This window comes from Ascidia mentula, chromosome 9 (assembly GCF_947561715.1).
Source record: "Ascidia mentula chromosome 9, kaAscMent1.1, whole genome shotgun sequence".
NCBI lineage: Eukaryota > Metazoa > Chordata > Ascidiacea > Phlebobranchia > Ascidiidae > Ascidia > Ascidia mentula.
In genome coordinates, this window is record NC_138574.1 from 6,271,218 (window position 1) to 6,282,020 (window position 10,803).

Consider the following 10,803-nt stretch of genomic DNA (forward strand, 5'->3'; position numbering starts at 1 on the left):
TAAACTTTTTTCAACTAAATACGTAGAGGCAATGATTTCATTTTATTTAGGCCGCCCTTTTCATGGCACACAATTGTGTTTCATAAAAGAGATAAAAAAAACACCAAAGAAATCTAAAAGATAAAACATTGTGGAAATAAGGAAATGCATTTATACAAGTATTGAATTTCCAAATCAAGTCAATGGTGTCATGATCCTTTTTGATGCTCTAAACCAAATAACCTCCTCACATTCAAGGCTTACATCTGCTGCATCAAGAATCTCACTCTAATGTTTTTTCAGTCACCATTTCAATACATTCCATCAATATTAACATTTCTTGGTTTTTTAATTTTTTCTATGTTTTTGATGATCATGTCATGAAGGGTTGACTAAAATGAAAAGCAAAATTTATTGAAGTGGAAAGCATAGAACACTTCACCAACTTACATAATGATTTCGCAATTCCGCAGTCATTAACCTTATGCTAAGAAATTGCTTTTCATCAATTTCTTGCACAAACTGCCTATAATCCCCTACATGTGGATACTTGGCAATTTTGGACACAATTTGTCCTCTGTAAAACAACAAAACAAAAAAACTAATGTGTTAAATTTTATTACCTAAAGAGTACAGAATAACAAAGATAACTTTACTTCAGGGGTAAGCAACCTTGTGACATTATTACCATACTTTTTGCCACCAAAAGCCTGGGCCACTGGTAACCAGGCCTACAGCACAAAGCAGTTGCATTTACCTTGTAAAAAAGTACTTTGAAATTTGGTCCAGATATGATGCTGTTTCACTTTCCACCTGCCTTAACTCAGACAATGTTTCTTCCTGTGAACATTTTAAGTTAAGCAATGTTAAATTCACGGCTACTCCAAAACAGTACATACCTGAATGGAAACACCGAAATTGTTTCCGTCTTCTATTTTAGGAATAAGTAGTGTAACCCACATCCTCACTGTGTTGCATTTTTCAATCAATGTTAAGATATCAGGTTTTATGGTATTGACAAGTTTTAATATGTGGTCATTGCATGGAACTGTGCCATTTGGAAAAACAAGAACCTTTGAATCTAAAAATTTTGTTTATCTTGAGTTAAATGTGGCTTCCATGTGAAAGAAAAATATGTTTTACTACAATATGTTGTTTTGGCTTCTAACTCTCCAGCTGAGTCAGAAACTTTTCGTTTTTTTGCTTTCATACTCCTTTCACCAACATCATTATGATTGGAGAGGTCAGCTGGCTCAGGAACAGGGATATTAATGGGTTTCTTTGTTGAAGACATGTTCAGTTGCATATCTTCTTTCTAAAATTTCAGTAAAATAACAGAGGTATTGTACAGCAATATTGAGATAATTGCCAAGATAGGAAGTATATAAGCATGGAGCCAATAATATAAATTCTGTGTGCTGCATAAACATTGACCTGTAAGGTCTCATCAGTGCAAAGTAGAAGTCTTTGACTTTCCTTTAATTACACAAAGCTGTACTGATCAGACCTTCCCATAGGTCCATCTGTATGTAGCTCACAGAAAAAAAAAGGTATGTTTAAAACTTTATTTTTCAAAACTGCATACTACATCAATTTTATGAATCACTTCATAGGTAAATAGCAAAATGCATCAACCTTTTGGTACAAAAAACTCAATTATCTAAATTTTTACATACCTTTAGCATGTTATCCAACTCAATACATTTTCTTGGAAAAAAATCTTTAACAAGTTGTTCTGCCTCTTTGGTAATATTTTCCTTGAAAGATTCAACCTTCATTGTAAAAAAAATTAACTAAAATATTGTTGGTAATAAATGCAGGTATGTTTTTACTTGTTGCTTCAAGTCATCATCCATAATGTCCAAATTCATTGTTGATTTTTGGAAAATAAAACAACTAAATGTTTTGTTACCTAAAGATACTTTATTAAAAGATTTTGCTATGATAATAAAATATTGTCTCAATTTAAACAATAACCATTGTACAAAAAAGCAATTAAATTAGGTAAAGAAAATCATTGCATTCTATATTTGACAACTTTTGAAGAAATTCGGACAGATATTGTTGTCTCTCCATAGAGTATGTAGACTAAATGTTATAAGTACAGACCAATGGTTCCTCAAACTTTTTCTGCTTGCAGCAGACTAAAAATAAAAACAATTGTGGCACACTCATTATAAAAACGAAATAGTTTGAAAAAAATTAAACGGCAAAGTGTGATTCCCTGTGAGGAAATCGCCATCATAAGGGCCCCCTGAAGTTTAATCAACGTCCACACTATTATAATGTCTTGCTACTGTAGTTCTTTTTGTTGTGGTCACAAAATAAACATGATTTAATAGCTAATGGATAGTGCGCAGTCAAGCCTTTTTTGTATTGACCAGCTTATTTTTTTGCAAAAATAAATAGCTTATAAAAAGCTTAAGTTTCATGGCACACCTTAGAATCTTTTACGGTACACACTTTGACAAACACTGGTACTGATAATAGACTACTGACACTGTGCAAAAGGTTTCAGGCCAACCAAAAATCTATGTATCACCTAAATAATTTCAGTGCAGGATTAAAGAAATCTAATGGTCAGCAAAGTCCTCTTTGCATTAAAAGTTAATTCCTTCACAAGCTTTAGTTTAAAAAATTGATTAACGAAATTGTAAATTACAGGGGCATGCACCCGCCTTTCACAATTTAATTAAGGCCAACAGAGTCTTAAACCATGCAGCTGTCGGACAGAAACAATATAATGCGCTAGTTGTCTTAAATAAACTTGATGGTAGTCATAATTATGACTCAAAAGTAGGTATATATACATAATGAAATTGAGAAATAACAATGTTGGTATCATACATTGGGCGCGAATCAAAAAATTGCAAGCTTTTCAAGAATCCAATTTCCAACCACGCTGAAACCCCTGGGACATCTTCAAACACACTTATCTCCAGAAATGGGTTTCGCGTGGTTGCCTTTTGTGTAGTATCTCTGTTGTGTTGTTTTTAAAGCTAAAATTAGTATAATTCGTAAATGATTTTTCACAATGTAAAAAAAATAGAACAAATTAAAAAAAAATTAGCGCAAGGTAATAGACACACATCTTATTTAGTTTTATTTTAGATGATTCATGCATGACTGATCTTGACTTGTTTGGTGCCCGGCCTTTTAATTGATTTAAGCAAACAGCTAAACTTGGCGATCCCGTGGAAATAGCGGAAGTTTTGTTGTGAAAAAAAAAACTTGAAAAAGACATAAATGCCACCATGTGATGGTCATTAAATCTTTTTAATTTACACGTTACAGCTACACCGTAGAGTTTTCCACTTTGACTCGCTTGATAACCAATAAGAACATCAAACATTGTTTTTTCCTGACAAGTCGGAGAGAAATTTGAAAAATCAAGCTCCCGGTGAGGTTTTAACTCACGACCCGGGGCTAACCTATCAGACCCAACGCTCTATACCAACTGAGCTACAGGAGCTCACATATACGTAGGGGATCTCTACCAATATAATCAGACAACGCAGTAATGTTTCATGCATCGGTATGATTGGAAGGTTTGCCCCACTGCGCAGGTCCTTACTTGGCGATGTCACGGCTGCGAAGCCTGTAAACCTAATGATCTTGAACAATAACTGTGAAGGACCTGCACAGTGATGCGATCCTGTCAATCATGCCATTGCATAAAATATTACTGCATCATCTGTACCAATTGTCGTATGTGAAACATTAGTGTAGTCAGGGAGGGGTCATTGCCCCTCCAAAATATACAAGTCGAAGAATTGCAAGTTTGGGATTTTCAAAAGTCTGGTTTGTAGCTAACTACAAAAAAATATTTGCGGTCAAGCACGCCATGTTGGTTGCCTCTACGCAAGGCGTGGTTTCAAACCAGAATCATTTATTCGCCCAAATCTATGAAATATTTCGTCCCGAACAAAATTTCGAGCTGGCTACACAATTGTGTCCAAATTAGATGCATTTGCACGCACTAGGATGCTAAATAGAGTCTTATTCTGAACGGCACGTTAAATGTGACGCCAAAGCAATATGTTGAAACTGTAAAACAACGTAATAATTTTTCTTTTATATTATGCCCATAAAATTAAATAAGAACGCAAATATCAGTGAAAACAAGCAAAGAGGGGGACGTAGAGCAAATCATAGTCTTTTTGTGAAAGCAAGATATACCGTGAGATAAACTGCACAAATAAAAAAACATTTTAAAGAAGGATGCTTTGAAATCCACAAGACATGTCCATACGTATAGCTTTTACTGAAAATTCCTGATCTCTGCGTCAAAGCCGAATAATCCGTCAGGTTCACGTGCGTCATTACACCCGGATGAAGTTACTGCTTCCTATATTAACTTTACCCCCAAGGTTTGGTTGTTGGAGCAATAGAAGTTGGGCAAACATCTCCGCGGCGATTGATTAATCTACATCCGTGTGTAATTGTTGACACCACGTCCGAACGGCTTCTCTCTACTCTGGAATAACAATGAGGAAAAGCACACTCGGTGCCAAAACTTGACGTGTAGTTCTTTGTAAAACTTTTTGGGCTTTGTCCAATAGGTTCAATATCTTTTATCCGTCAGATTATAATTTTTTCTGGTGCCGGAAGTAAAGTCTGTTATATTAGTTGCCACATGGAGCAAGTTCACGCATTGACTGAATTAGTCGACAGAGAAAAGGTGCAATTAAGCAGGACCTACAATGGAGGCGAAATTTGTTTTTCGTCTGCTGTTGGTCTTAACCATTCAAGGATGCACAAGGTATAAATGTTGTTAGTTTATGTTAATTTTCTTGTCACTGTCTTATTTTTTATTCTAAACCCCTTTTTGCTATTACAGGAACACGTTGGCTGCGTTAGTACAAAGGGGTAAGCGCTATTTTTGGTAGGAATAAGATTTGCACAATATTAAGTAAATTATAATGTTTTTGTTGCTGCCAGGCATATTGTAACTTAATAATCTGTTCTTCTGGCAAAGATAAAACGTAACTTTATTCACCGACGTTTCGCCTGTTATTCACCTTGAGGAAGCCTTGTTGAATAACAGGCGAAACGTCGGTGAATAAAGTTACGTTTTATCTTTGCCAGAAGAACAGATTATTAAGTTATTAAGTAAATTATTTAACACAAATAAAAAATCTTAATATGAAAAATAAGTAAAAAATATTTATGTTACTGAATGATTGTAAGTATCGGAAAAACAAATGTGTAGATCTTACAAAACGATGATGAAATTATTTGTGTTTAAATGGTATATGCTACGTCAATGGCAGAAGCGGATTAGTATAAAAAAACTCGTAAAAAACGGATTAGTATAAAAAACTCGACATTTAGGCGTCAATAGTTGGTATGGCATAACCATGTAATAGCATGCACCATAAATATTATTTTGAGCGTGAACTAGACGCTGCATTGAAATGTTTATCCTGACGTGAATAATTATATGGTATTCAACGAGTATCTTCTGGTAGTAGTTTTATTTAAAATTGTTTCCTCAATTATTATCATCCTGTTTATTTATAAAGAAACTGTCCTTGGCATTTTGTCTACGGGCGACATGAAGCCATACCTTTTTGTGGTACCATATTTAGTTTGCATTAAGTTATAATGCAATGTGATATTGACAACTATGTGTTGTAAGTTCGGCATTGTTTATATCAGTTTTTCGTTTGGCCTTTTTTGGTTCGTGCCTGTTATCATTAGTTTAGCCAATTTAAAACGGTTTCTTAAACCTGTGTGGTGCGCAAGATTGTGTCTAGAAAGTGCGATGGTTTAATCATTCTGTGACATCAGGCTAACCGGCCACGTCAATTAACCTTTGGTTTATGTTGTCCAACCAATGACATTTCCATTGAATATATCGAGGCGTAATCAACAGTATCAGTAAGTGCCATTTCCAAATATCTAGTGAACACTTTTTCTGAAATGAATTCAATGGTATATTTAAACCACCTACTCCAAGAAATGCCCTCCAAGCTTTGTTGAAACACGATCCATACTTGGTGCCGGTTTAATTTTTATCGCTAAACCGGGTAAGATCTTGATTTTCCAGTCAATGCCCAAATCATTGCAAAATAAAAATTTTGGGCCTATCTAAATGCATGTTTTCAAATAAATCATACCCACGTAAGAGTTTTTGCATTATAGAAACTTAAGACGAAACGATATGATCTTTGAACTAGAAAATAACAATTAAACCACACTTTTTTCTGTTTTTGCACTGTAATTGCCTCAGACAAACGTTTTTACCGGTACAAGTCTTAAGTATCGATTTAGCTTTGTCCCCAATAGTCACTGCTAGAGATTTTCATTTAAAGTAAACAAACATAATATTTTGAAACTCATTTTTACCTCCCGATATTGATAATACTGCATAACATCATTTAGGCGTTTACTATGTGTTCCAATCGAAGCATTAATTGCTGTTGGTAAATTGCTTCATCTACATCTTGTGCTTACTCAGTGGACCATACGAAACTCGACACCAACAATCACAGATTTGTCAATCTGTCTCCGGTTAATCGATCGAAATGAAAACGTAGTTGAAATTTCGATTGATTGAACGTTTGTTGTCTATATGCGTGTTGGTTTAGCCCTCAATTTTGATGTGGTAATTTTAAACGCGAGCGGCTATAATGTGTTGTTAGTTTAATCTACATTCGTGATCATGATGTGGAAGATAGATTTGTCAGAATTCTTAAAAGTGCACATGATTTTACGTAAACGCAGCATTATGCTCTGTAAATTCAATCTCCGTGTATTGCTCTTTAGGTGGTAAGTTAGGCAAATATGATTTTATCGTCTTCTGGACAAGTCATTTTTTGTAATCGATTCGTGAAATTTAGGTCTTATTTGTTTTGGAACTTGTGTTGACATTTTGGTCTTTAGTCATTTCTACGCACACAGAAGCACAATAAATATCCGTATTTAACTTTCTTACATCCGTTTTCCACGTGCGCAACGCTTAAAACCATGAAACACCACACTGGTATTTGTTCAATAAATCCATGGAAACAATCAGTGATTTTTATTATGCGAATGCGCACCAGGATCCAGATCCGGGTTTGTATCCGGATCCTGGAGTTATGATATACAGACTGCTGTTGCGCAATTCCTTTTGTTGTATTCTGAGTATGAAAAAGTGAGAGTGTTCACCTATAATTATTATAAAAAGATTTTCAACGAATGAATATTTTAACAACAAACAACAAAAACCATAGAGCATTTACTGGGTTTATCGCTCAGAACCTTTTGTTTATGAGTTCAATATTTTCAACCATCATCGTGGATTTAAACAATGAAGGAAAGTGGCATGTCTTATTTATCAACCACATGTAGAACACGAGTTGCTTTCCTCTCAAGATTCAGTTGCAAAACTTGACTTGCGATTTTCAGAATGTTCCATGTTAAATGTTGGCGAAAACACACAATCAACATGCAAGATGAACAAATTTTCCAAAGAAGAATGTCAAATATCATGTGTTGACGGCTATGTATCCGCTGATAAATTGCCAGAAACCGTTGTATACACATGCTTTGATGGCAAATGGATCCCGCCACCTAGGCATCATAATTGCATTGGTTTGTAGATTTGATGCAATTTATTTCAATAAAATATTTTACACGTACATTTAACCATCAAAGGTGCAACGAACGACGTACATGTCACGACAGAGAACTTTCCAAATCTGTTTTATCCCGGCAAGTTCCATTTCCAGTTTTTTGTTCCTTTTTTTATTTTTATTAAACTGCATTTTTTACAGAAGAAACAGACATTGAAGATGAACCTGTGTGTTCGTCGTGGGGTCAAACACACTTTCGAACATTCGACGGTTTGGTCTATAACTTTGAAGGTCGATGTTCCTACAAACTTACCGGAGATTGCATTGATGACACGTTTGCCATTCACGTGACAAATGATAAAAAGTATAAGTTTAAAGTGACGTCACTCGTCTTTAAAAAATGCCCATTGAAATTAATTTTTTCACAGTTGTGCAGAACCGGGCAAGTGCGAAATTTCTCTGACCTTGTTTATTTCGGATTTCGAAATAACACTTGAAAATGTTGACGGGGATATAACCGCACATACGGACAGTCAGTCCATTGCGATTCCAAGCAAGGCGCATGACCTTTTGTTTGAACGGGTAATAGCAATAGTTTTGTATTGGTATTTTAGCACAAGCGATTCACATTTGATGGTTTGATATTTTTCACAGGCATCGCAATACTTAATGGTAAAGGGTGGTTATGGGTTTACTCTCTTTTGGAACGGGAAGGATGTGATTAAAGTAGAGGTAATGTATAAAAAGAAGAAAAGCAATTCACAAAAATTAATGGAAATTTATGTATGGTGCATAGCTGTCATCTGATATGTTCAACAAAACGTGTGGTTTGTGTGGGACGAATAACGGAAATGCCCAAGACGATCTTCTCGATATAAACGGCGTTGTGCGGAGAACAACTTCGTCATTTGCTACATCCTGGACCATGGCATCGCCTGAAGGGGGTGTGGGCCTCAACTATGTTAATTTTCCATCAATTTTGGAACAGTTTCAGAACTTTTCTTTTTCTGCATTTTAGCAACCAATAGCTTGTGTGTAAAAGATTATTGCAAAACAAAATAGTTTTTCATAGTAATGTATTTTGGTAATTATTTATGGGTAGACACTTGCAACGACGTAAAGAACCAGCACTGCAAGTTTTCTAGCGAAAGTCGACAAATTTTGTCAAAGTCTTATTGCAAGAAGTTGACGTTTGGTTCGGAATTCGCTGACTGTCGGAAGGTGTGTACAAACCAAAAATAATATGACACAAGAATTTTCTATTTTTCTGTATGAATCTTGATTATTTTGGCCCATAACCTTATTTGCAGATTGTTTCACCGGAACCATATTACCAAGTGTGCATGAAAGATTTGTGCCGATGTGACGCAACACCAACATGCGCTTGTGCAACATTCGAAGCCTATTCAAGGGAATGTCATCGTCTTGGTGGCAAAGCAACATGGAGGGATGGCTTTTGTGGTAATTTTAGTGATTTCTATCAAATTCTTTTGTTTTAAACCACGTGTCTAAACATTAAGTATTGTACAAACAATGGTGGATCCAGGTGCTAGCGTTTCAAAACGTCATTATTGTGTCACATTGGCGTTTCTCTGTTTTGAGCGTGGTGCATTAGATGAGTTTAAAACATCAAAAAGCTTATTTATAAGAAGTGGTTGTTAAAAAACACGTTTTTTCGTGATTGGGATCACAACCTCTCTGTACAGAATATTTCTGGATCCGTCCTGGATCAACAACGTGTAACAACCTTTTGTTCAGGTGTTACGTGTCCATATGGAATGGAATACAATGACTGTGGTTCGGTTTGTCCACGTACTTGCAAAAATATGAAGTACAACTGCGAGAACAGCCGTTGCATTGATGGATGCCATTGTCCCGCAGATAAAGTGCTGAGTGGCGGTTTTTGTATTTCGCGCGAGGCCTGTCCGTGCACAGCCCGTGGAAAAACTTACTCGTCCGGTGCAAAGATAACTAAGCATTGCAACAAGTGGTAAGATATTAAATTTGAGAATCGTCCATAATGCATTCCACACTAAAAGTGCTTCGTGAATACCCAAATTTCGTTCGTTCTAATTTCATGTCATTTTAGTACATGCGGCGATGGAGTGTGGAATTGCACCAATGACCAATGTTCGGCTATTTGTAAAGCTACAGGAGATCCACATTATCAAACTTTTGATGGCAAAAGATACAGTTTCATGGGAGATTGCTCTTATATTCTTGTCACAAACAGGTAATTTAGTGCCGTATAATCAGGAGTACAACTTTGCTTGTTTTTATGTGCTATACACCAAATATGTTTCACATAATGTCATCTTAACCTCATATTTGACTTCATAATAAGGCGGCTTTTTACAATTTTAGCACACCCGCGCAAGACTTTTATAGTATTGAAGCTGAGAACACAGACTGCAATGTCAAGCAGAAAACAAAAACAACTTGTACAAAGTCTATCACTATCCGTTATCAAAACCGTGTTCTTCATTTGAAACGAAAATTTCTGACCCTGGTTAATGACAAAGTATTGCAAGCCTTGCCATACCAATCACGTGGTTTAGTTGTGAGAAAAGTTTCATCGACGATGCTCAAGGTTTTTACCATAAAGTTGTTTAAAGTTTGCCACTTTTTTAGTTATTTTTACAATACCTTGTAGGTTACCTTGAGCAATGGCCTGGTCGTTTTTTGGAACGGGGTGAATCGTGTATACGTGAATGCCCCACCCGCCTTCATGCACAAAACCATGGGATTGTGCGGAACTTTTAACAACAATCAACAAGACGACTTTTTCACAAAACAGGGAGATATTGAAACTAATGTAGTGGCTTTTGGAAATAAATGGAAAACTTTCCAATCTTGTCCAAATGAGCAGGTAAAGCCTTTTCCGCTGTCTGTGATTTCGATAAGTTTAATAAACCGTTTTTTTAGGTGACAAATGATGTCCACCATCCTTGCGACCAATTTCCACAACTTCGCAAACAAGCCGAATCGAAATGTCTTAAACTAAAATCCTCTCTGTTTCAACGTACGTTATTTTCACTCTGCTGATCGAAGCATGTATAATATTTTTAAATATTTAGTCAAACTATACAGTAAACCATATCAGTCTCTTGTTACTTGACTGCTCTTTTCTAGTGTCTAGAAACCTGATGAAGCGAGAGGTAGTCTATCTGACCACGAGATAGGCTCATATTATTAAGTTTTTTTCTAAAAATCAATCTATTTTGACAAACTGACACCAGGAAAGAGCAGTCAAATATTTTGC

At 35.7% G+C, this 10,803-nt stretch overlaps 1 protein-coding gene across 3 annotated transcripts; it reads right to left on the reverse strand.

The window, feature by feature from the left end:
• Positions 1–23: 23 nt before the first annotated feature.
• Positions 24–2,877, reverse strand: LOC145913052 (proteasome activator complex subunit 3-like). Of its 3 annotated transcripts, none has more exons than XM_083000569.1 (7): positions 1,812–2,877; positions 1,656–1,751; positions 1,126–1,294; positions 879–1,060; positions 737–819; positions 430–556; positions 24–371 (listed from the first exon to the last, which is right to left on the reverse strand). In XM_083000569.1, exons 1-7 carry the CDS (start codon positions 1,848–1,850, stop codon positions 291–293), a joined length of 777 nt encoding a protein of 258 aa, XP_082856695.1. In that variant the 5' UTR covers positions 1,851–2,877; the 3' UTR covers positions 24–290. The 3 variants fall into 3 exon arrangements, with proteins under 3 accessions (XP_082856695.1, XP_082856694.1, XP_082856696.1); XM_083000568.1 differs by having other exon boundaries at positions 1,123–1,294; positions 1,812–2,873; XM_083000570.1 differs by lacking the exons at positions 1,656–1,751; positions 1,812–2,877 and adding an exon at positions 1,414–1,517 and having other exon boundaries at positions 1,123–1,294.
• Between the last annotated feature and the right edge of the window lie 7,926 nt (positions 2,878–10,803).

Bases quoted from the DNA above. Each gene is read 5' to 3' on its own strand.
- LOC145913052 (XM_083000568.1), bottom strand. From the start codon at position 1,850: ATGAATTTGGACATTATGGATGATGACTTGAAGCAACAA. The intron at 1,295-1,655 runs GTATGTAAAAAT...CTGAAATTTTAG, and splicing joins AGTTGGATAACATGCTAAAG to AAAGAAGATATGCAACTGAA. The intron at 1,061-1,122 runs GTAAAACATATT...CAAAATTTTTAG, and splicing joins AGCCAAAACAACATATTGTA to ATTCAAAGGTTCTTGTTTTT.